A 27,095-nucleotide genomic window follows, 5' to 3' on the forward strand; every position below is an offset into this window, starting at 1 on the left:
CCCGCATCAGGCTCTCTGCTCAGCAGCAAGCCTGCTTCCCTCTCTCTCTGCCTGCCTCTCTGCCTACTTGTGATCTCTCTCTGTCAAATAAGTAAATAAAAAATCTTTAAAAAATAAAAATAAAAATAAATAAATAAGAAATTAATTTTTTTAAAAAAAGAAGAAGAGGAATGACCGTGGTCATATTCCCTTGACAGGTGGTACACCTGACTCAGGAGGTAACTGAAATCAGGAAGTTTGAAAGAAAGGAAGCTAAATGGTAAAGAGAATGAGAGTCACTGGGTCTCTACTACATGTGTGGCGGTATGCTCCCTGCTTTCCTCTGCTGCCTCTTTAAATTACCCAATATTCCGGGGGCGCCTGGGTGGCTCAGTGGGTTAAAGCCTCTGCCTTTGGCTCAGGTCATGATCCCAGGGTCCTGGGATCGAGCCCCACATCGGGCTCTCTGCTCCACAGGGAGCCTGCTTCCTCCTCTCTCTCTGCCTGCCTCTCTGCCTACTTGTGGTTTCTCTCTGTCAAAATAAAATAAAATATTAAAAAAAAAAATTACCCAATATTCCGTTGACCTGGGTGTTAGTCCCTCTGTCTTTCTAAATGAGGAAACTCAGATACAGAGTGAGTGGTGGAACAATGTTCTGTCTCTCGGCTAATCAGAACGCCACCACAAACCCCGGCTCTGATGGAAGGTGGTGGCCTCCCAAATGTCATCAGCTGAAGTAATTAAGACTTTAAAAGCCTTTTTCTTAGAGCATTATTATTTCTCGTGAAGAATGCTTCCCCAACCTCAAAGGTGATGGAGCTGGCGGCAATGACCCAAGAGCCATGGGGAGGAAAAAGATATGGTAAACATTCTTCATCACGATGATATATTTGCAGGACAAAATGCTAGCTATTAAAATACGCCATGAACGGGAAGTTGCTTGACCCCATAGCTCCCTCGAGCATTTACAGTAAAATGGGCATCTGGTATTTCTATGCCTTCAAAGTTTCCTTTGGTTTGTCACTGCGACGCTGAAAATAACCCAGTTCTACTAAATTATTGATTAAATTCAGACCATTTGCAAACTCCAGCTGAGGCTCACATGCTCAGGGAGTGCAGAAAAGCAGAAAACCCACAAGTACAAAATAAGGGGGGAGGAGAGAGAAGAAGGGAGACAGAGAGATTGAGAAAGGGGTCCAGTAATTGCCCCCCATTGGGTGTGTGTTTTCATTACCCGCTTCCTGGTCTTGTCTTTAAGGAATGGCTTGATGAGCGTGTACAGGGCATGAATGTACCAGGGTTGGTTGACAAAATGGACTCCTCCGAAGCGGGCAGGAAAGCTGTCCTGGGGCAGAAAGAGAGAAATGCACACCAATTAGCACACATTCCAGAGTGGACTGGGCCCGCAGGACGGCAGCCCTGGGAACAACCTATTTCTTCTTTCTGACGGAAGCACTAGCTAACATAAGCAAGCAAGCAAGCAAGCACACAGCCTTCCTAGCTGCTAATGTTTTCTCTATTCCCCTTGCTTCCTTCCTCCCCTTTGACTCCATAACTTGAAAATCATGCAAAGGTGCCAACTCGTGTCTTTCTCAATTCACAACGGTACGATGACCTCTGGCGTGGCACATAAGTGTGTGTGACCCAGATAGTCAGGGAGTCCGAATTGTGCCATGTGTCAGGCAACCAAAGCTTCAGTTCCCGCAGGCCTGGAGCATACACTCCCTCCTCTGCCCTCACGCTCTGCCTGCCAGCTACAACCCTCTCTGCTGGCATTACCATGATAGCAGCTGGACTTTCTGGGCATAGGAAGGGACTGGAAAATGATTTCCAAGGATCTGAAGAGATGGAGCTCTCTGGAATCCACCAATGTCTGACAGTACTTGCTGGCAGTGTTTCCACCAATTCCAGAGCTGGCTCCTTCTTTCATCCCCACACAGTAGGGCCCAGGGAAGAGAGATTTGTTCAACGGATGGGCTAGTTGATTCCCCTAACTGAGGGAATACGGGCCTCCTCTCTGCAGATCAATATATTTTGTATATTGTCAGGGATCTTTCAAATGCTTCCACTTTTAGAATCCCAATCAGGGTACAAAGCTTATCTTTTAGAACAACTGAGAAGCTGTTCTCCATGCTAATTAGATCAACAAAATCAGGGCCCTTGACCATGAAGTCCGAGCCCCGCAGCCCCAGACCTGAGGTATTGTTGGAGGGCTCCCACACACTGCATTGCATTCATCTGAAGTAAAGGAATTAAGAAAGGAGGAACAACTAATTCAATTTGAACTGCCAAATGTACCGCCAATCAATTTCATTGCAACAAATATTTTTGTAAAATGTAAGCAAGAAGAGATGAAAGCAGGAGGAGCTGAGCTGCCTGAGGTAACATTTCCGGCAGCAGGCTGATCCCCAAGGGTGTATGAAATGTCTTGCCTGGGTCTTTTTTAGTAACAAGGAAGAGGGTTATTAACTTTTTTTCAGAGCCCTGTGAATCTACAGGATCCCCGGGCATCTTCTACTCTGAGACCTAGTTCCCAATATAAGTACCTGAACTGCGTACATAAGGGTCAATATTTTAAAAGACTTAAACATTATTTTTGCCTCTACCTAGACGTTTTACAGAATACAAAGGAATTGTATATTTTGAAGATACATCCGGATGATTTGATTAAAAGTCTTTGTTTTGGGGAGCATTTTTTTTATTTTAATTATTTTATTTAAAAAAATTATTATTAATGAAACCACCAGGTAAGAGTAGAGAGGCTTTTAATACGAATTTGTCCATGTATCATAATCTCTCACTATTCCCAGTCTGGTTTTAGATATATAAAAGTTTTTAATAAGGCTGTCTTTTCTCTTTCAGGTAGTTTGGGATCTAAAAATTCTTTGGTGCTTTAAAAAAAGAGAGAGAGAGAAAAAAAGATCGCTCACCGGAGTTTTTCCTTGGCGTAAGTGCTAAACACTAACCTCACTCTTTTTGGTCCTTTTGAACTTGTTATTCAGAAATATAACTCATTATCCCACACTAAGCATGGGTTCTGAAGGACTCTAGAAGACAAGGTGAGTACTATAAAGGGTTTCTCTCTAAATCCAGGGCTTTACTATCTTTTTCTAATAGGGCCAATAAGAGGGTTTTTATTTCTATTGACAGCCTGTTGTGTTATACATTTTTAGGTTAGTAACATAGAAGAAAATTCTGTGAATAATACTCTACAGGCAGTAGGCAAAATCTCAAAGAAAATATTAGCTTTTTAAAAATGTCTAGAGACTCCTATTTTAGTCTATGGAAACTCGATCATCAAAAGACATCAAAACCATCTTCTCTTTGTGTCAGAGGAGGTTGAAAGTAAAAACGCAAGGCTGAGACCCAGTTCGTTCTCTCTAGGTTGACCCTGGTTTCATGTCTGTCAGCTTGAAGACATGGGATTTTATTGATCTCATCCAGGTCAGCCAGAAACTATGTGCAGATATACACATGTAAAATCCTGTGCCTCTGAGGTCTGGGTTTGGGCCAGAGTAGAAACAAGATCACTTCCTTCAGGTCTCTCTAAAAAATTCAAATGAAGGGCCCTCTTGTCTAATAAAGACGACTTGAAAATGTTCTGTTTTTTTTTTTCAAATGAGCCTGCCCACGTTATTAATAATACTGTGTGTGTGTGTGTGTGTGTGCGCGCGCGCGCGCGCACACGAGCTCGCTACAAGGGAAAAATAAAGGAAGGAAAAATTAGCAAACACAACCCTCTTAGAAGCAATGTCTGTCATTGTTGGTGGTGTTGCCTGGTCTCATTAGCAAATGACAGATACAGGAGAAGCAAACCACAGATAAAGGGGAAATATCTCCTAAGGCTCCAAGGGGTTCATTACCCTCCCTTAGGTGTACTTCGTAGGGGCTGGAGCAGACCCACCTCAAGATGGTAGGCTGAGATTCAGTGATGGTGTAACACTGTCAGAGTTCTTCATGACTAAGGAGTATGTGCTAAAACATACCCTAGGCTCAAGAAAAGGGTGTTAATTTCTGTCATTTCATTTCACGCATCTGTCAGTAAAAATATAATATCACTTCAAATTATAAACATATACAAATCATAAAATTTGTTCCCCAGGTTATTCCCTTATGGTAAAAAATAATACCCATTCTAGAAAAGTCAAAATAAATTCAAAAATTTTTTGAAAAACTATAAAGTAAAAAAAGGCAAGAAAGACAAAAGAAAAGTCATGTATATTCCCACTGGTAAAGACATAGTCCAGTTAATTTCAATCACTCAGGATGGGTTACATTATATTGTAATAATACACAAGCCCTGCTTTTTTGCATTTAAAACCATAAAGATTTATTTCTTGCTCACACAGAATAGAATGTCCTTCCTTGGTTGGCAAGGAGCCACGCTTGATTTGCTCTCAGCCAGGGATGCAGCCTTGCCCATCTGGAACAGGGCTGCTTGCCATAGCTAAAGAATCACACCATAGCTCTTAAGTGAGGCCACCAGAGAGTGACACACTCCATCTATCATATAGGCCAATCATGTGCCTGACCTCAAACGGGTCAAGAAATGGGATCCTACCATAAACCCAGTTGGGGAAAGACCAAAAATGCAGGTGGACAGCACTAATAATTACCCAAGCTCTGTTTCCTTCTTCCCTTCCTCTCCCTTCCTTTCCTTTACTTTCCTTCTTTCCTTTCCAAATGGGATCATGTTTTTAAAATTGGACTTAATAACTATTCCTTTATGGCTCAATGCTGGTGATTCAGTACCAAATAATACAAATATAGCATTTATGAGGTAGTAGGGACACAGACAATGGCAATCAAGTAATGATTTGTTTAGCGTCTTTGATTCTTCACTAAAACATCAGTGCATACCTTGCACCTTTATATTTCAGCACATAATTATGAGTGCAAATGCATCTTCCAAATTAGTCCTCAAGGCATTCCAGCTCCACTTTCAAAGAGCACTATCTCTAAACCCCTGTTACCTAGAATACTGGCTCAATAACTGACCTACAAATCTGAGCCTCACTCACTCATGTCCAGGATTCCCTCTTTGCTTTCTGAATATTCACATTAAGGGTGTTTGCATCCTTGTGTTATGTTTCCTAAATGAGATCGCTATTCAAGCATCTAAGTGTTATTAAGATAAGTATCTGATATCAGAAAGTATGAAAAGAAGAATAACACTGACTTGAGATAAGTGGAGGAGGAGCCAGTGACCAAAAGAGTGATGGGGAAATAAGGAATAGGTCAGAACATAGAGGATAATTTTTAAAGGAACTGGAAAAGCCAGTGGACAGGGATAAACTCAACTATGAAAGGGAAGGAGATGGAGGAAAGTCTATTGTACATAAATCTAGCAGTGGGATAAATATTGCAGATGGACCTTCATTGTGGAAAATAAGAGGGTAAACTAGAGACATAGAGCATTATGGATGTGGTTAGATCCTTTCTGAGTAGTGCAAGGTACCTGGGTAGAAGCAATAACGCTTGAGCTGAAAATTGCAGCTAATTAAAGAATCAGGGTCAGCTCCCTGGAAAGAACTGTTAATGTCCTGATTGTCACTAACCAAGAGAGATGTGCCTTGTAGGAACTGCAGAGCTGCCAAAACCTTCCTGAGATATCATGATGCTGTGACCACTCACCAGATGACCATTTGTGCCAGCATTCAGATTTTATTACTAAATAGCATCCAGTCCCCTGCATGCCAGTAATAAGGATACCTTCTCCTTCCCCACTGGGATGCTGTCAGAAGTGAGGACAATCAGGACTTTTGATTGTCACCAAGAGGCACTGAAACCACTGCCATTACAGTGTCAATGGAGACCATGTGGGAAGCTAGAACTCCTGTCCCTACCCAGTAGTAATGAGGAGGTCCTCTTCTTTGAGTGTCACCAGAGGTTGAATGAGGAACCTGAATGTCTGCCTCCATCTGGCAGTAATGAGACAGCATACTCCCCTTTTCCTGCCAGAGTGTTATCCAAAAAAACAAACAACAACAAAAACAACAACTAAAACTAAAGCTTTATGTAAGATCCAGAACTTCAGAACATAATAAATGTTCAAGTTAAAATATAAAGATCACTCTTTATATCAAGAACTAGAAAAATCTCAAACTGAATGAAAAATGAGGCCTACATGAAATGACAGACATGTTAGAATTAATTGAGAAAGATTTAAATTATCAATCATAAAAAAATGCTTCAACAATTATGAACATGCTTGACACAAATGAAAAAAATAGAAAAACTCAGAAAAGAAATAGGAAGTGTTAGCAAAGAAATAGAAAATATAAAGGAGAACCACAATTTGAAATTTTGAACTGAAAAATATAATAACAAAAAGAAGTAGTCGAAATTCAGCAGATGGGTTCAACAGTAGAATGGAGGGGACAGAGGAAAGAGTTGGTGAACTGAAAGATAGAACAATAAAAATTACCCAATCTAAACAACAAAAAGAAAACAGACCTTAAAGAAAGCAGACTCTTAGGGACCTGTGGGCCTATAATAAAATATTAAGCATTTGTGACATGAGAGTCCTAAAAAAAAAAGAAGTAAGAGGGCAAAGCTGGAAAAGAAATCAAAAGAATAGCTGGAAGCTTCCAAAATGTAGCAAGAGACATAAACCTACAGATTGAAGAAGCTAAGCACACACCAAACAGTATGAATTCAAATAAACTGATGCCAAGACACATCATAACTATATTTTTGAAAAGCTAAAGACAAAATATTGATGGTAGCCAGAGAAAAACAATATCTTGGCTGTAGCAGAAAAACAAATGAAATGACAATAGATTTCTCATTAGAAGCCATGGAGACAAGATGGAAGTCGCATAATATTTTTCAGGTGCTGAATGCAAAGAACCATAGACCTAGAATTCTATACCCAACAAAAATATCCTTCAGGAATGTACGGGAATTCAAGAAATTCTCATATGAAGGAAAACCAAGCAAATTTGTTGACAGCAGACCTACCCTAAAAGAATGGTTTAAAGAAGTACTCTTCAACAGAAAGGAAATGATGAAAAAACCTTAGGTCTTCGGGAAGGAAGAATACAGCAACCAAAAATATAGGTAAATATGATGGGCTTTTCTTCTCCTCTTAAGTTTTATAAGTCAAAGGAAAGATCATGACCCTGTCTAATGTGGTTCAAAATGTATGTAGGGGAAACATATATAAAAATTATATTATAATTTGGGAAGGAAAAGGACATAAAGGGAAATAAGGTTTCTATACTTCACTTGATAAAATATCAACATCAAAAGACTGATATTATAAATGTATCATGTTATTCCAAAAGCAATCACTAAAAAAGCCATACAGTGAGATATACTCAATAACACCATAGATAAATAAAAATAGAATGCTAAAAAAAGTACAAGCAACCCCATGGAAGGAAAAATAGAAATGAAAAACAGAAAGAACAAACAGAAAAGAGAAGATAAAATGGCAGACTTAAGCCCTAACAAATCAATAATTCATTTAAATTTAAATGGTCTGAAAACAGCAATTAAAAGGCAAGGATTGGCAGAGTGAATTAGAAACATACAGTATGTGATGTGTGTGTCTGCATATGTTGTCTATAAGAAACTCACTTCAAAGGTAGCTATATAGGTTGCAAAATATATGAAGTAAAAACTGATAGAACTGAAAGAAGAAATAGACAAATCCTCAAATACTGGCAAATTCAACATCTGTCTTTCAACAATTGATAGACTTTCAGACAGAAAATCAGTGAGCATACCAAAGAACTCAATAATGCCATTAATAAACAGGATCTGATTGATATATGTAAAATATTCCATCCATTAGCAGCAGAATACGCTGACTTTTTAAGAAACCATAGAATATATATCAAGACAGACCATACCTGGGACATAAAAAAACCACAACAGTCTTAAAAGAAGTTAAAACAGACAGAGTATGTTCTCTATCCATATGGAATTGAACCGGAAATTAATAACAGAAAGATAACGGGAAAATTTCCAAGCACTTGGAAACTAGAGAACACAAGTTTAAATAATTCATGGATGGTCAGAGAAGAAGTCTCAAAGGAAATTAAAAAATGTATGGAACTGAAGGGAAATTAAAATACAATGTATCAAAACTTGTGAAACACAGCTAACGCAGTGTTGACAGGGAAATTTATAGCATTAAACACATACATACAAAAAGAGGAAAAAATCTTGAATCAATAAATTAAAGCCCCGCCTTAAGAATGTAGAAGAAGAACAAACTAAAGTCAAATCAAGGAGAAGAAGGGAAATAGTAAAGAGCAGAAATCACTGGTATTAAAAAGAGAAAAAAATAAAATCAATGAAACAAAGAGCTGACTCTTTGAAAAGGTCGGTAAGATAAACAAACTTTTAGTAAGACTGACACAGAAATAAAGGGAGATATCACAAATAACCAAGATCAGGAACCAAAGAGCAGATACTGCTACAGACTTTGCAGACATCAAAAGGATAAGCAAGGAATACCACAAGCAATTATACACACATATACATGACAACTGAGAAGAAAGACCCATTCCTCAGAAAACACAAACTACCGCAACTCACCTAATACGAAACAGGTAATTTGAATAGTCCTTCACTATTAAGAAAATTATGACATTTGTAATTTTAAAAGTAAATCACTGGGTTCAGATAGTTTCACTGGAAGAGTCTACTAAAATTTCAGAGTTAGCACCAATTCTATACAATCTCTTCCAGAAAATAGAGGAAAAGGTAACACTTTCTGATTCTTTTATGAAGCTAGTATCACCTTGATACCAAACCAAAACAAAAAGAGTACCAAAAAATAAAATTGCAGACCAATATCCTTCATTAATATCATTGCAAAAATCCCTAACAAAATATTAGCATACAGAAACTGACAATATATGAAAAGAATAATACACTATTGATGTGGGAAACAAAGGCAAAAGAAAATTAAATTCCCTTACTATCCATAGTCCACTGCCAAGTCCTTGAAACCGGCAGAGTGACAGTCCCCTATGAATTCAGCTGCCTCAATGTTAATACTTTGATAAGGGCAAAAGGCAATCTTAGCCTGACCCTCAGGATCCTGTAAATCCACTTTAACATATAAAAATTCCTTTGGAAACTTCCTTTATATCTACCCCCAAGATACTTGCTGGCAATCATCCCCCAAGCATGTGACTACTGATATATATCTGAAGGGTCTCGTGACTAAGGTTTTATTAGATGGTAATAAATGACCTTTTCAGAACAATAGCTAGCCCCCCTCAAGGTCCTGGAAACCTTGCTTCCAAATTCCTTAGAGACTTATCCTATCCCTAACCCCCTTCCAACTTGAAAGTATATAATGAGCCATTCCTCATATCCCCAGTGCAGCTCTTTCTGCCCATAAGTCCTGTCCTCTTGCTTTAATAAAAACCACCTTTTGCACCAAAGACGTCTCAAGAATTTTTTCTTGGCCTGCAGCTTCAAACCCTAACAACTTTCCTACATCACTGTGATCAGCGGGGTTTATTCCCAGGACGCAAGGCTGGTTAAAAATCAATAAATTGAATAATTAATCATGTTTTCTAGTTCCTGTATTTGATACCTTGATATCTTGGACTTCCCGGAAGAGAAAGGAACTTCCTCTCAGCTGATTCTTAGAGGATGGGGCTTGGCAGGAAGCACTCCTTTCATATGCAAACTAAACAATCCAGCACCCATAGCCCCAACTGCCTCCTTTATCAGACTCTGACTCAGAGCCACTGTTCTTGTGTCCTAATCACCCCCAGGGTCAGGTCAGGTACTAGCCAACTAAAGATAGCTTCTAAATTCAGGAACCCACTGAAATTATTCAAACTAGCCTAAATCCTAAACCTGCTTAGCCCTCTTTCCCAGCTTTGCTCATTTCTTCCCATGAAAATCACAATTAAGACTCTTACCCCAGTTTTCTTCTCACTCCCTCTGCCTCCTGACTAACCACAAGGCTTCCTCTTGTGCCCCTCCCATCATGGTGTGCCATGACTTTGCTTCTAGTGATCTGTGAATAGAATGAATTTTTCCTTTCATGACAGTCATTTCCACATCTCTGTGTCTTACCATACCTGTTTAAAAAACAAATTCCAGTTGACTTTACAACAGTAATCCATCGTTTTAACAGGCCGAAGAGGAAAAAAATCACATGATCTTATCAAGTGATGTAGAAAAAGAATTTGACAAAATTCAACATCCATTCATGATCAAAATTCTTGGAAAAATAGGACTCTTATTTGCACATAATATGCTATCTACATTAAAAATCCCAAGGAGGAGAGGAGTCAAGATGGCGGAGAAGTAGCAGCCTGAGACTACATCAGGTAGCAGGAGATCAGCTCGATAGCTTATCTAAACATTGCAAACACCTACAAATCCAACGGGAGAGCGAAGAGAAGAAGAACAGCAACTCTAGAAACAGAAAATCAACCACTTTCTGAAAGGTAGGACTGGCGGAGAAGTGAATCTAAAACGACGGGAAGATAGACCGCAGGGGGAGGGGCCGGCTCCCGGCAAATGGCGGAGCAACGGAGCACAAAATCAGGACTTTTAAAAGTCTGTTCCACTGAGGGACATTGCTCCAGGGGCTAAACCGGGGTGAAGCCCACGCGGAGCCAGCGTGGCCCCAGGCCCCGCAGGGTCACAGAAGGATCGGGGGTGTCAGAGTGTCGGAGAGCTCGCAGGTATTAGAACGGAGAAGCCGGCTGGAGAGACAGAGCCGAGGACTAAACTCTCAGCTCGGGGTTACCTTGAACTGGTCGCGGGCTGGGTGAGCTCGGAGTGCGGCTAGAGGCTGGGGATACGGGAGTGATTGGGTGCTGTCCTCTGGGGGCGCACTGAGGAGTGGGGCCCCAGGCTCTCGGCTCCTCCGGGCTGGAGACTGGGAGGCCGCCATTTTCATTCCCGTCCTCCGGAACTCTACAGAAAGCGTTCAGGGAACAGAAGCTCCCAAAAGCGAACCCGAGCCGATTACTTAGTCCGGCCGCCGGTAAGGGCGGTGCAATCCCGCCTCGGGCAAAGACACTTGAGAGTCACTACAACAGGCCCCTCCCCCAGAAGATCAACAAAATATCCAGCCAGGACGAAGTTCATCTATCAAGGAGAAAGCAGATTCAATTCCTAAGACAGCAGAGCAATTCCAGAGGAGGAGAAAGCAAAGCACGGAACTCATGGCTTTCTCCCCATGATTCTTTAGTCTTGCGGCTACTTCAATTTTTTTTTTCTTTTTTCAATTTTTTTTTCTTTTTTCTTTTGTCTTCTTCTGCTAAATTTTTTTTTAAACTTTTACCCTTTTCTTTTTTAACATTTTTTGACTAGTTCATCTAAATACATATATTTTTTCTTTCTTTTTTATATTTTTTATTTGTTTTATTTTTTAAATTTTTTTCTTTCTTTTTTTTTTTCTTTTTTTTTCAGAAGCGGTTTTTATCCCCTTTCTCCCCCCCACAATTTGGGGTCTCTTCTGATTTGGTTACAGCGCATTTTTCCGGGGTCTTTGCCACCCTTTTAGTAGTTTATTTGCTCCTTCATATTCTCTTATCTGAACAAAATGACAAGGCGGAAAAAATCACCACAAACAAAAGAACAAGAGACAGTACCAAAGGCTAGGGACCTAATCAACACAGACATGGGTAATATGTCAGATCAAGAGTTCAGAATGACGATTCTGAACATTCTAGCCGGGCTCGAAAAAGGCATGGAAGATATTAGAGAAACCCTCTCTGGAGATATTAAAGCCCTTTCTGGAGAAATTAAAGAACTAAAATCTAACCAAGTTGAAATCAAAAAAGCTATTAATGAGGTGCAATCAAAAATGGAGGCTCTCACTGCTAGGATAAATGAGGCAGAAGAAAGAATTAGTGATATAGAAGACCAAATGACAGAGAATAAGGAAGCCGAGCAAAAGAGGGACAAACAGCTACTGGACCATGAGGGGAGAATTCGAGAGATAAGTGACACCATAAGACGAAACAACATTAGAATAATTGGGATTCCAGAAGAAGAAGAAACTGAGAGGGGAGCAGAAGGTCTATTGGAGAGAATCATTGGAGAGAATTTCCCTAATATGGCAAAGGGAACAAGCATCAAAATCCAGGAGATGCAGAGAACCCCCCTCAAAGTCAACAAGAATAGGTCCACACCCCGTCACCTAATAGTAAAATTTACAAGTCTTAGTGACAAAGAGAAAATCCTGAAAGCAGCCCGAGAAAAGAAGTCTGTAACATACAATGGTAAAAATATTAGATTGGCGGCAGACTTATCCACAGAGACCTGGCAGGCCAGAAAGAGCTGGCATGATATATTCAGAGCACTCAACGAGAAAAACATGCAGCCAAGAACACTCTATCCAGCTAGGCTATCATTGAAAATAGAAGGAGAGATAAAAAGCTTCCAGGACAAACAAAAACTGAAAGAATTTGCAAACACCAAACCAGCTCTACAGGAAATATTGAAAGGGGTCCTCTAAGCAAAGAGAGAACCTAAAAGTAGTAGATTAGAAAGGTACAGAGACAATATACAGTAACAGTCACCTTACAGGCTAATAATGGCACTAAATTCATATCTCTCAATAGTTACCCTGAATGTTAATGGGCTAAATGCCCCAATCAAAAGACACAGGGTATCAGAATGGATAAAAAAACAAAACCCATCAGTATGTTGCCTACAAGAAACTCATTTTAGACGCGAAGACACCTCCAGATTTAAAGTGAGGGGGTGGAAAACAATTTACCATGCTAATGGGCATCAGAAGAAAGCTGGGGTGGCAATCCTTATATCAGATCAATTAGATTTTAAGCCAAAGACTATAATAAGAGATGAGGAAGGACACTATATCCTACTCAAAGGGTCTGTCCAACAAGAAGATCTAACAATTTTAAATATCTATGCCCCTAATGTGGGAGCAGCCAACTATATCAACCAATTAATAACAAAATCAAAGAAACACATCAATAATAATACAATAATAGTAGGGGACTTTAACACTCCCCTCACTGAAATGGACAGATCATCCAAGCAAAAGATCAACAAGGAAATAAAGGCCTTAAATGACACACTGGACCAGATGGACATCACAGATATATTCAGAACATTTCATCCCAAAGCAACAGAATACACATTCTTCTCTAGTGCACATGGAACCTTCTCCAGAATAGATCACATCCTGGGTCACAAATCAGGTCTCAACCGGTATCAAAAGATTAGGATTATTCCCTGCATATTTTCAGACCACAATGCTCTGAAGCTAGAACTCAATCACAAGAGGAAAGCTGGAAAGAACCCAAATACATGGAGACTAAACAGCATCCTTCTAAAGAATGAATGGGTCAACCAGGAAATTAAAGAAGAATTGAAAAAATTCATGGAAACAAATGATAATGAAAACACAACAGTTCAAAATCTGTGGGACACAGCAAAGGCAGTCCTGAGAGGAAAATATATAGCAGTACAAGCCTTTCTCAAGAAACAAGAAAGGTCTCAAGTACACAACCTAACCCTACACGTAAAGGAGCTGGAGAAAGAACAAGAAAGAAACCCTAAACCCAGCAGGAGAAGAGAAATCATAAAGATCAGAGCAGAAATCAATGAAATAGAAACCAAAAAAACAATAGAAAAAATCAATGAAACTAGGAGCTGGTTCTTTGAAAGAATCAATAATTGATAAACCCCTGGCCAGACTCATCAAAAAGAAAAGAGAAAGGACCCAAATCAATAAAATCATGAATGAAAGAGGAGAGATCACAACTAACACCAAAGAAATACAGACAATTATAAGAACATACTATGAGCAACTCTACGCCAACAAATTGGACAATCTGGAAGAAATGGATGCATTCCTAGAGACATATAAACTACCACAACTGAACCAGGAAGAAATAGAAAACCTGAACAGGCCCATAACCAGTAAGGAGATTGAAACAGTCATCAAAAATCTCCAAACAAACAAAAGCCCAGGGCCAGACGGCTTCCCAGGGGAATTCTACCAAACATTTAAAGAAGAACTAATTCCTATTCTCTTGAAACTGTTCCAAAAAATAGAAACGGAAGGAAAACTTCCAAACTCATTCTATGAGGCCAGCATCACCTTGATCCCAAAACCAGACAAGGATCCCACCAAAAAAGAGAACTACAGACCAATATCCTTGATGAACAGAGATGCAAAAATTCTCGCCAAAATACTAGCCAATAGGATTCAACAGTACATTAAAAGGATTATTCACCACGATCAAGTGGGATTTATTCCAGGGCTGCAGGGTTGGTTCAACATCCGCAAATCAATCAATGTGATAGAACACATTAATAAAAGAAAGAACAAGAACCATATGATACTCTCAATAGATGCTGAAAAAGCATTTGACAAAGTACAGCATCCCTTCCTGATCAAAACTCTTCAAAGTGTTGGGATAGAGGGCACATACCTCAATATTATCAAAGCCATCTATGAAAAACCCACCGCAAATATCATTCTCAATGGAGAAAAACTGAAAGCTTTTCCGTTAAGGTCAGGAACACGGCAGGGATGTCCATTATCACCACTGCTATTCAACATAGTACTAGAAGTCCTAGCCTCAGCAATCAGACAACAAAAAGAAATTAAAGGCATCCAAATTGGTAAAGAAGAAGTCAAACTATCACTCTTCGCAGATGATATGATACTATATGTGGAAAACCCAAAAGACTCCACTCCAAAACTGCTAGAACTTGTACAGGAATTCAGTAAAGTGTCAGGATATAAAATCAATGCACAGAAATCAGTTGCATTTCTGTACACCAACAACAAGACTGAAGAAAGAGAAATTAAGGAGTCAATCCCATTTACAATTGTACCCAAAACTATAAGATACCTAGGAATAAACCTAACCAAAGAGACTAAGAATCTATACACAGAAAATTATAAAGTACTCATGAAAGAAATTGAGGAAGACACCAAAAAATGGAAAAATGTTCCATGCTCCTGGATTGGAAGAATAAATATTGTGAAAATGTCTATGCTACCTAAAGCAATCTACACATTTAATGCAATCCCTATCAAAATACCATCCATTTTTTTCAAAGAAATGGAACAAATAATCCTCAAATTTATATGGAACCAGAAAAGACCTCGAATAGCCAAAGGAATATTGAAAAAGAAAGCCAAAGTTGGTGGCATCACAATTCCGGACCTCAAGCTCTATTACAAAGCTGTCATCATCAAGACAGCATGGTACTGGCACAAAAACAGACACATAGATCAGTGGAACAGAATAGAGAGCCCAGAAATCGACCCTCAACTCTATGGTCAACTAATCTTCGACAAAGCAGGAAAGAATGTCCAATGGAAAAAAGACAGCCTCTTCAATAAATGGTGCTGGGAAAATTGGACAGCCACATGCAGAAAAATGAAATTGGACCACTTCCTTACACCACACACGAAAATAGACTCCAAATGGATGAAGGACCTCAATGTGAGAAAGGAATCCATCAAAATCCTTGAGGAGAATGCAGGCAGCAACCTCTTCGACCTCAGCCGTAGCAACATCTTCCTAGGAACAACGGCAAAGGCAAGGGAAGCAAGGGCAAAAATGAACTATTGGGATTTCATCAAGATCAAAAGCTTTTGCACAGCAAAGGAAACAGTTCACAAAACCAAAAGACAACTGACAGAATGGGAGAAGATATTTGCAAACGACATATCAGATAAAGGGCTAGTATCCAAAATCTATAAGGAACTTAGCAAACTCAACACCCAAAGAACAAACAATCCAATCAAGAAATGGGCAGAGGACATGAACAGACATTTCTGCAAAGAAGACATCCAGATGGCCAACAGACACATGAAAAAGTGCTCCACGTCACTCGGCATCAGGGAAATACAAATCAAAACCACAATGAGATATCACCTCACACCAGTCAGAATGGCTAAAATTAACAAGTCAGGAAATGACAGATGCTGGAGAGGATGTGGAGAAAGGGGAACCCTCCTCCACTGTTGGTGGGAATGCAAGCTGGTCCAACCACTCTGGAAAACAGCATGGAGGTTCCTCAAAATGTTGAAAATAGAACTACCCTATGACCCAGCAATTGCACTACTGGGTATTTACCCTAAAGATACAAACATAGTGATCCGAAGGGGCACGTGTACCCGAATGTTTATAGCAGCAATGTCTACAATAGCCAGACTATGGAAAGAACCTAGATGTCCATCAACAGATGAATGGATCAAGAAGATGTGGTATATATACCCAATGGAATACTATGCAGCCATCAAAAGAAATGAAATCATGCCATTTGCGAAGACGTGGATGGAACTAGAGCGTATCATGCTTAGTGAAATAAGTCAATCGGAGAAAGACAACTATCATATCATCTCCCTGATATGAGGACATGGAGAAGCAACATGGGGGGGTAGGGGGATAGGAGAAGAGTAAATGAAACAAGATGGGATTGGGAGGGAGACAAACCATAAATGACTCTTAATCTCACAAAACAAACTGGGGGTTGCTGGGGGGAGGTGGGATTGGGAGAGGGGGAGCGGGCTATGGACATTGGGGAGGCGAGGCGAACCATAAGAGACTATGTACTCTGAAAAACAACCTGAGGGTTTTGAAGGGTCAGGGGTGGGAGGTTGGGGCAACCTGAGGGTTTTGAAGGGTCAGGGGTGGGAGGTTGGGGGAACAGGTCGTGGGTAATGGGGATGGCACGTTTTGCATGGAGCACTGGGTGTTGTGCAAAAAGAATGAATACTGTTACACTGAAAAAATAAATAAAATGAAAAAGAAGAAAAAAAAAATCCCAAGGAATCTATTTTTAAAAAGCCAGAAACCAACCCTCCTATAACTAATGAGTTCATTAACATTGCAAGATACAAAATAAACATAGGAAGAATCAATTGTATTTCTAGGTACTAACAATAAACAGAAAGATGCCAAAATTTTAAAAATGCATTACTATTTATAATTGCTCCAAAAATTAAATACTTAAGTGTAAATTTGACAAAACAAATCCATGATTTGTATGCTGAAAACTACACAATGCTGATGAAAGAAGTCAAAGATTTAAATAAATGAAGAGACCTATTATGTTGTGAGTTGAAAGTAAAACTACTAAATACGTCAATTCCCCTCAAATTGATAGACAGATCTATCTGCATTATCTATCAAAAGCCAAGTGAGATTTTTTTTCTGTAAACATCAATAGAAACATTCTAAAATTTATATGGAAAGGCGTAGACCTTAACATAGCTGAAACAATTTTGAAAAGAAGAATAGAGTGGAAGAAATCATTTCACCAAATTCAAGGCTTATTATAGCTGAGATAATCAAGACTGTGTGGTATTAGGGGAGGGAAAAAATGCATGGGTCAATGAAGCAGAATAGAGAACTCAGAAATAGATCCACACAAATATGCCCAACTGATTTTTGACTAATATACAAAAGCATTTCAAAGGAGGAAGAAAGCTATTCAACAAACAGTGCTGGAGAAACTGGATTTCCATAGTCAAAATAAATGAACCTGACTTAGCCTACACACCTCATACAAAAATTAACTGAAAATTCATCATGGGATTAAATGTAAAACATAAAACTATACAGTCTTAGAAAAATATTGGGGGCAGTCTTTAGGACTAGACTAGACTAGACAGAGTTTTTAGACTTGTCTCCAAAAGCATGATCCATAAAATGAAAATAATAATAAATTGGATATTGTCAAAATTAAAACTCTCACTCTATAAAAGTTCATGTGAAACAGCTGAAAAGAGAAGCTACAGAGTGGGGCAAAATATTTGCAAACCACTTCTCTCACAAAGAGATAATATCTAGTATATATAATAAGGCTCAATCTCAACAGCAAAAAGGCAAACAATCCAATTAAAATATGGGCAAAAGGCATGAAGGGACATTTTACCCACGGAAATATACAGATGTCAAAGAAGCCCATGAAAAGAAGTTCCATATCATTAACCATTATTGAAATGCAAATTCAATGAGATATCACACTATAAATCTATCAGAATGTCTTTTAAAAATGAAAACACCAAATGCTGGTGAAGATGTGGAGAAACTTTGCTGCTAGGAATGTAAAATGGTATAGTCACTCTGGAAAACATTTTGGCAGTTTTCTGAAACCCTAAACATATAACTACCATAAGACCCAGTAATTGCACTCTGGAACATTTATCCCCCAAAAGTAAAAACTTATGTCCACACAAAAACTGGCACATGGAGGGGCACCTGGGTGGCTCAGTGGGTTAAAGCCTCTGCCTTCAGCTCAGGTCATGATCCCAGGGTCCTGGGATCGAGCCCCGTGTCAGACTCTCTGCTCAGCAGGGAGCCTGCTTCCCTCTCTCTCTTTCTGCCTGACTCTCTGCCTACTTGTGATCTCTGTCTGTCAAATAAATAAATAAAATCTTAAAAAAAAAAAACTGGCACATGGAAGTTTATAGCAGATTTATCTGTAATAACCCCAAACTGGAAATAACATAGATCTCCTTCAATGAGTGAATGGTTAAACAAATTAGTGCATTCATACCATGGAACACTACTCAGTAAGTAAAAGGAAGAATTACTGATAAACACAATAATCTGGATAAATCTCTGGAGAATTTTTGCTATGTGAAAAAAGCCCATCCTGAAAGGTTACATACTGTATAATTCATTTCTATAATATTCTTGAAATGACAGGTTTATAGAAACAACAGATAGGGGTTACCAGGGGTGAAGGAGTGGGTGAGGGTTAAAGGAAATGGGTTAGCTATAAAGGGATAACATGAGCAATCCTTGTGGAGATCAAAATGTTCTGTATCTTGACTGTATCAATGTCAATATCCTGGTTGTGATATTGCTGTATAATTTGGCAAGACACTACCAGTGGGGCAAACTCAATAAAGACTCTGTGGGGTCTCTCTGTATTATCTCTTAAACCTGCATGTGAATCTACAATTATTCCAAAATAAAAATTAAAGAATGTTGGGGCGCCTGGGTAGCTTAGTCATTAAACGTCTGCCTTTGGCTCAGGTCATGACCCCAGGGTCCAGGGATTGAACCCAGAGTCCAGCTCCCTGCTCAGCAGGAAGCCTGCTTCTCCCTCTCCCACTCCCCCTGCTTCTCCTTCTCCCACTCCCCCTGCTTGTGTTCCCTCTCTTGCTGTCTCCTTCTCTGTCAAATAAACAAACAAAATCTTTAAAAATTTAAAATTAAAATTAAAGAAGGTAATTATTGTGAATATTTCAAAACTCTCCAAAGTGGAAGTAGCCATTTATAAAGTACAGTAGAAGCATTTCTAAGGATGATCTTCTCTGCCTTACATGAAATGTCAAACAAAAAAATGCCAAAGAAAATTATAAGGCACAAGATACATCGCAGGACAGTCTAAGTGGCTCTTCTTTATTTTCCACAGGGGTCTTGGACAGTGTTCAGTGATTCTTGCAATCCACTAGGAATGTACTTTATTTTTTAATGGGCACTTCATTTTCATACTGGCACTCCTCAAGCCTTACTCTGCTGCCTTTTCTGGCGATTGACTGGGATTTAAGAGCAACATGACAGAGGCGAAACTCTTTCCTCCCTCTTTCTTTGACAATCAGATACAGATGTTCCTGGTGGCAGTTGGCCGAGTTTCCTGCTGGATAATGAAGCACTTACTAGTGCCATTTTCTAAGATTTGTAATGACTGCAGGCGAACATACTTCATAATAGGGCTCAAAACCCATCTGACCTCAAAATCACTTTGCCCTGCGAAGCCTGGGGGCCTTTGCTCATGAGAACTGCCCTCTCAAACTCTCAACCTTTCTCGCCTCTTCTGCTATCCTTATGTGAAAAGTAGAACAGGACCACTTTAATTCACAAATAAATGACGCCCCCCCCCCCCGCATCTATTAAGAGTCCTCAAGAACCAAATGGAAAGAACAAAAAAGGATGAGACCATGAGCTGTCCCTCAGACCTTCTGCCTCCTTCCCTTTAGCAGCTCTGAGTGGTTTTCAGGACCTTGGCAGATGGCATCCACTCATTCATATAACCTCATGTATGTAGGTCTGCAGGCAATATCAAGACAGAAGCATGAAGTTGGCTTTAATGTATTCAGTTTATGCATGTCCTACTAATGACACTCATTTCCCACATCAAAGCGGACAGATAAAAACATTTTCAGCCGCATAAATGGGCTTCACTGATGCAAGAGAGCCTCCTAAAAATGCTATATTTCATGCTGATGGGTTTTTATTATACCACGTGGTAGTCATTAGTGTGAAAGTCACATATCCACCTATTTGCAAGGAAATGGAGAGCTCAGGCCTTAGCAGTTATACACCAAATGCTTTCTATATATCAGTAGCAAGCATGAGAGAGGAGAGAACATACTTATTAGCAAGGCTGCTGGGTTGTGCACCTTTTCCCAATATGTGCTCCTAGAAGTCATTGTTGACTTCTGAGAGGCTGTACCGACCTGGTTTTCTCTTGAGATTAGGGAGGGCTTGAGTTTTCTTAATGCAGGTTTGGATCAGGACAGGCTAGAGGATAAAGATTCATCTGCAGGTCCTGGAGAGGAACTAGCAATTCTCCTAACCATAGTAAGTGAAGCTGACCTTCTTTCAAACCGACCCGACAGCAGATCAAGTTCAGAACCTTCCCTGGCTACAACCTAACCAATATGCCTGGATGATCTCTTTCATCCTCAGTTCTGTTCAACAGTTCCACAAGTAGTTATCAGGCCCTTCTTTTCAGTAAAAGGTACAGGGGTGCAGGGATATAGGTGACACACTCCTTGCATTCAGCCAGTTTACAGTCCATTGGAAGAGACAGGAAAATGACAATTCTTTCAGGAGAAGACACAGAATTTGGAGTTTAGGTTTTGTGTTCTTTCTCAAAGCAGAACTAATAAACAGCTCAGATAGAGTGAATATCAGGGGAAGGCTGGATGTCCTGCAGAGGCTGATACAAAGGATTATATGAAAGAGCTAACAGAAAATGTACATGACTATGTTTGAGGGTCTTCGAGATTTTATTTGCCACCAGGAGTTCCTACATTTTACTTAGCATCACTATGTTCTGAGAATAAACCTACAGGCGATCTCTATTTTAAATCATGAAAACTTAAGAGAAGGAAGGAGGGAAGGAAGAAAGGAAGAGAGGGAAGGAGGGAAGGAAAGGAAAACAGTTCAAAAACCATCTTGTAGGGGCGCCTGGGTGGCTCAGTGGGTTAAGCCGCTGCCTTCGGCTCAGGTCATGATCTCGGGGTCCTGGGATCGAGTCCCGCATCAGGCTCTCTGCTCAGCAGGGAGCCTGCTTCCCTCTCTCTCTCTGCCTGCCTCTCTGCCTACTTGTGATCTGTGTCTGTCAAATAAATAAATAAAATCTTTAAAAAAAAAAAAAAAACCATCTTGTAGTGCATACCTGTCAAATTTTTGCCAAGAAAACAGAAAATGTGACTGTAAATTTAAAGAATCTCTTGACTACACTGGTTTCATCTTGTGCCTCATAGGAAAGCCTTTAGTAATAAGAAAACCAAGAAAATCCCAATTACTTTTTTATCTTCCTACTTAATAGAGTTTTCCACATAGGAGGACTGCATCCTTCTTTGGCTCTGGCAATCTCATTGCTGCGCAAGCAAGATGAGCAAAGAGATGACCATGACTCCTGCCAGAGGAGGGAAGGAGTGGAATGCAAGCCCACCCAGCACAGTCACCCTCGAGTCTGCAGCGTTGAGCTCAAGCAATGGGAACTTAATTTGCCATAAAAATTACTTCCAGCTTCTCTAACCACAGTGACCTTTAAAAGGGTCTATATCTCACAACTAAGTAGCAAATACATTGTGGTAGGTACACAATACTTCATCTTCAAGTTTCCCTCAGGGTCTCTAAGGGGTAAACAGATTATTGTTGTTCATTATTTAAAAGCCAATTCATGGAGAAACCCAGGTTGCTTGAATCATTGATTTGCATAGGAAATCAATGATAGAAGATACAGTATTGTTCATACGATTCTACCTGCCATTTAGTACTTGAACTCACAAAAATCATGGTGTCTCTCAGAGAAAGAAGCATGACGGAAATGACACAGAAATCATTCAAAGCAAAGTTTTCAGCTAACGGTAAGCCTTTAACCACACAAATGTCTTTGGTTTGTAACTAAGGTTGCAATAAGCAAGGATAATAAAAGGTTAAAGTCTTAATAAGTAACATTTAGGAGAAAACACTAAAATCAATAAAGGTAATTTAATAGCTAAGAATTGGGCATTGAGCATCTACCAAGAGCTTTTATATACATTACCTCATATAACACTTTTGACAATATTATGTAGATATTACAAGTATATTATATTATCTATCATAGTGTACCAATTTTATAGATGAGGAAGCATAGCCTTACTTAGAGTAGTTAGTGCTTTGCCAAGTTCACACATCAAGTAAGAGATTGAATGAGTTTGAATCCAGACCTGTCCATTCTTATGATCAAAGCTTTTATTTCTCTGCTATAGGCTCATTTAAACTCTCTACATCAGCAAAATTTTGACTGCTGACTATCTTCATGTGGGTTTTAAGGATGCATATGTTTACTAATTCGGGTAAGATCAATCAGATCAGTGAAATTAATTCTGCTGTATTAGAACAGAATGAACAAGATCTTAAAAAGGACTCTAGAAGTTTTAAAGATGAACCTGAATATCCTCATATTGATTTTGCTGGAAGTGAACGACTCTAGGGCTCTAGAAGATAAGGGAGCCCCACAATGCAGGAAGCCACATATTGGAAGTGAGATACAAGCCCAAGAGGGCTGCCTAACCAGGGACAGCAGTAAAGCATTTTGTGGTAATGCAAAAGAAAAACTTTAATTTTGTTAGTAAAATTAGACACAGCATAGCTTATCCCGCTCTGATAAGCTCAGACATTAGCAATGAAAGGTAGGGGACCTCTGAGCTCTGGACAGGACTTGGGAGTTACCAGATTGTAGATGATATTTAAAACTGTGAATTTGGGGGTGCCTGGGTGGTACAATCAGTTAAGCGACCGACTCTTGGTTTTGTCTCAGGTCATGACTTCAGGGTCTTGAGATCAAGGACCACATCAGGCTCTGTGTTCAGCATAGAGTGTGCTTAAGACTGTCTGCCCCTCTGCTCATTCTCTCTCTCTCAAATAAAATAAATCTTAAAAAAAAAAAAAATAGAACCACGAATTTTGTCAGGTTACCCAGGAAGAGAGTGAAGATGAAGCAAACACTAGGCCCTCAGCATTGTCAAGTTTAGAAGCCAGAAACATGAGGAGAACCTAGGATGGGTGTGTGAAGTGTGGCCAGTCAGGGAGGAAAGATGGCCACGTCCTGGAGGCCAAGGAGCGTTTTCAAACTACCTCAATATTTTCATGGTTGACAGAGCATTCAATGGTGTCAAATTCTTCTGAGAGGCTGAGTAACATGAAGCCTGAGAAATGTCCCTTGAATGTGGTGATGTGAAGATCCCTTCCTTTAAGGAGCTTCCCTTCTAGCTGGGAGGGAGGCAGAGGTCATCAACACCACCACAATACCAACTAGAAGGTGCGCCATTGGAAAACAAACAGGGAAGAAGGCTGGGTAATGTTGAGCAAAGTACCTGAATTTTATTTTATTTTATTTTTTTTATTTTTATTTTTTTTAATATTTATTTTTATTTGTTTATTTACACCATAACAGTGTTCATTGTTTTGGCATCACACCCAGTGCTCCATGCAGTACGTGCCCTCCCTATTACCCACCACCTGGTTCCTCAACCTCCCACCCCACCCCCCACCCCCCTGCCGCCCCTTCATAACCCTCTGGTTGTTTTTCAGAGTCCATAGTCTCTCATGGTTCATCTCCCCTTCCAGTTTCCCTCAACTCCCTCTCCTCTCCATCTCCCCATGTCCTCCATGTTATTTGTTATGCTCCACAAATAAGTGAGACCATATGATACTTGACTCTCTCTGCTTGACTTATTTCGCTCAGCATAATTTCTTCCAGTCCCGTCCATGTTGCTACAAAAGTTGGGTATTCGTCCTTTCTGATGGAGGCATAATACTCCATTGTGTATATGGACCACATCTTCCTTATCCATTCATCCGTTGAAGGGCATCTTGGTTCTTTCCACAGTTTGGCGACCGTAGCCATTGCTGCAATAAACATTGGGGTACAAATGGCCCTTCTTTTCACTACATCTGTACCTTTGGGGTAAATACCCAGCAGTGCAATTGCAGGGTCATAGGGAAGCTCTATTTTTAATTTCTTCAGGAATCTCCACACTGTTCTCCAAAGTGGCTGCACTAACTTGCATTCCCACCAACAGTGTAAGAGGGTTCCCCTTTCTCCACATCCTCTCCAACACACGTTGTTTCCTGTCTTGCTAATTTTGGCCATTCTAACTGGTGTTAGGTGGTATCTCAATGTTGTTTTAATTTGAATCTCCCTGATGGCTAGTGATGATGAACATTTTTTCATGTGTCTGATAGCCATTTGTATGTCTTCATTGGAGAAGTGTCTGTTCATATCTTCTGCCCATTTTTTGATATGATTATCTGTTTTGTGTGTGTTGAGTTTGAGAAGTTCTTTATAGATCCTGGATATCAACCTTTTGTCTGTACTGTCATTTGCAAATATTTGCAAATGACAGTACCTGAATTTTAAAAGGTCAGAACAAGCCTTTCTGAGAAAGTAACCTGAGAGTAAAGCCGAGACCTATGTGGGAAACCAGCCGAGTGGCTGCCAAGGGCTCGTATTTCAGGCAAAGGGAACAAGTGTAAAAATCCAGTGGTGGGAGCACCTCTGCCATGTCTGAAGAAAGGGATCAGTTGAATCCGCGTTTCCCAGAGTAAGCGTGGCAGAATATTAATTCTGAAGCCTCTCCCCCTACAAAACAGGATTCCAACTTAAACAATGCACACTCAACCCTCTTAGAAAGTATGGGGATGTTGAGTTCATTAAAACCTTTGAAAAAGTCCGGTAGCAAAGAAACCAATTGAACTTTGTTTAACTCCTTATTTCCTATGCGTTCTACCTTTTTGGGGGAGTTTATCTATTAACCAAATTCATATTCGGGGAAATCCACAAGGGGAAATTCTGGACTTAAGCTGTCTTGTAAGCCAGAAAACAACGTACTTCAGGTGTCAGTGGACTTAAGCTGTCTTGTAAGCCAGAAAACAACGTACTTCAGGTGTCAGACCTGTCAGATTTGAGTCAGCAGGGTGACAGTTGAAATATCGTCAGGTACTATTTTAAACAAATCTATTATGAAACCGTAAGACTTGTCGGGAGCAAGTACGTGATTTCAAGAAATTATTTTGTCTCCTTTTTAAAGTCAGAACTGCATTTTAGTCATTTGAAAAGCTATCGTATTCCTCTTTCAACCAGCTTGCTCCTGGGCTCCCGAAAGAAGTGGCCACCAATTTCTGGCTCTAACCCAGTAAGACCAGGGAACAAAGTCTCCTCCTGAAGAAGCTGTTTTTCCACTCTGATTGTTTGATCTCGGTCTCAGGAAAGAACTGCACCATCCATTAGAGTTTAAAAGGCACCGAGACTGTCTGAGGTTAGGCTGGAGGGTAATCTTTTCTTTAAATGGGAACATATCGAGCACAGAGTTGGAGTCATCTTGAGAGCAGGACTCTGACCATAGCAGAGCCAAAGAGATGGCTGGCAGGTCACTGTGACCCAGGAGCCTGGGAAAGAGCCAGGCTGGACCTGAACAAAGCCTCCTATTGAGTCCAACACTCATTTCCTACATGCAGAAAATACCGCCTTTTATTGCCAACATCGGAGTTTGCTGCTTTGCTGAGTGAAAAACAAAAACAAAAACGAAGCATGCTTTGAACTTAAAGGGTGAAAAAGCGGACCTTTGGGGCCATTTTATTTCCCTTTCTTTGAAAAACTGTCTCATACACCTCTTCTTTTGGCTCACCTGTCTGCCATGCTGAATGGGGCCTATATGGACTTGTAAACACTTAATTCCAATACTCAAAGAAAATTCTCACTAAATCACACCACAGCCATCTAAATGGTTCCATGAAATTTAATGTTTGATTTCAACATCTCTAGAGATCTGATGCATTAATATACTTTTGATTCATAAAGGCATCTGCAAAAGAGTTGTGACAGGTATATAGACTTTACAACAGTCTTTATACATTTATTTATGTATTGCTTTGGTCTGAGTCCTGTTTTAAGGGCACAGCTTGCAAAGTACAATCTGCTCCTTGAGAATTGTTGGCCATTATAAATATTTGAGTGATTTTTTTCATGGAAAGAAAGCTTAATTGATAGTTTAAAAGCCAATAGCACTTGTCGAATTTTAAATTCTACTGTTTGTGCTTTTAACTCAGCTATGAGAATTTTGAGAATTTAATGACCAAGAAGATTATTACTAATAAAATTAGGTATTTTCTATTAGACAGAATTTACCACCCTCCTTATAATATGCCTTGGGAAAAATGTCTTTCCTGTTTTTTATTAGTAAGACAAATTCTTATAAGTATTTTATATTTTATGCTAGCAAGAAACACTATACTTATTGAAAGATTGCAGATTTGAATCTTCCAGAGTTCACTTATATCTTCAAGAAAATGCTTCTCGATATGACATCGCGTGTGCACATACACACACACACAATCTGCAGGTTAATATTATCAGGGCTCACAATCAGGGATTCCTGATAATCAGGGAGCATCTCAATCAGTTCCAAGGGGAAGACTGTCTTTTGACACAGTGCAGTCAAACCTTCTGTCTTGGCTACATGCCTGTCATGGAGTTCTTACTTAAGAAATGAGAAATCCACTACTTGAGGGGAAAGATTCTCAAACGGTGTATCATGCTTCCAGGAATCTTTTTCAGAATATTATCATGCTATCCTAATAACGCAGGATATCAAGTCAGGATAAAAATTTTTATTTTACTTTCTCTTCTCCTCTTACACCCTCACCCATAGCACAAGTCTACAACACACAGGTGCACACCACGTGCCCCTGACCCCAGCGCACAGTCGATATATGTCTGTTTTTTTGCTTTCCTCTTCCTTTGCTCTCTCGAAGGACTCCCAGTTTTAGGATTGAGTGCATTCAAATTTACAAACAAAAATAATTCAAAAGTTGGATTTCTCCACAGGTGAGTCAGCTGGGACTTAGGGGGTCTGTTCACTGAGGGGTTCAAGCAAATCAGTACC

At 39.8% G+C, this 27,095-nt stretch overlaps 1 protein-coding gene across 1 annotated transcript in view; it reads right to left on the bottom strand.

The window, feature by feature from the left end:
• The window catches only part of CLVS1 (clavesin 1), a 198,848-nt gene that overhangs the window by 31,480 nt on the left and 140,273 nt on the right, over positions 1-27,095 (bottom strand). The window contains exon 4 of the mRNA XM_045998613.1: positions 1,215-1,325. Coding sequence (XP_045854569.1) covers positions 1,215-1,325 — 111 coding nt within the window. The remainder of the gene's footprint in view (positions 1-1,214; positions 1,326-27,095) is intronic.

Source organism: Meles meles, chromosome 1, assembly GCF_922984935.1.
Source record: "Meles meles chromosome 1, mMelMel3.1 paternal haplotype, whole genome shotgun sequence".
Classification (NCBI taxonomy): domain Eukaryota; kingdom Metazoa; phylum Chordata; class Mammalia; order Carnivora; family Mustelidae; genus Meles; species Meles meles.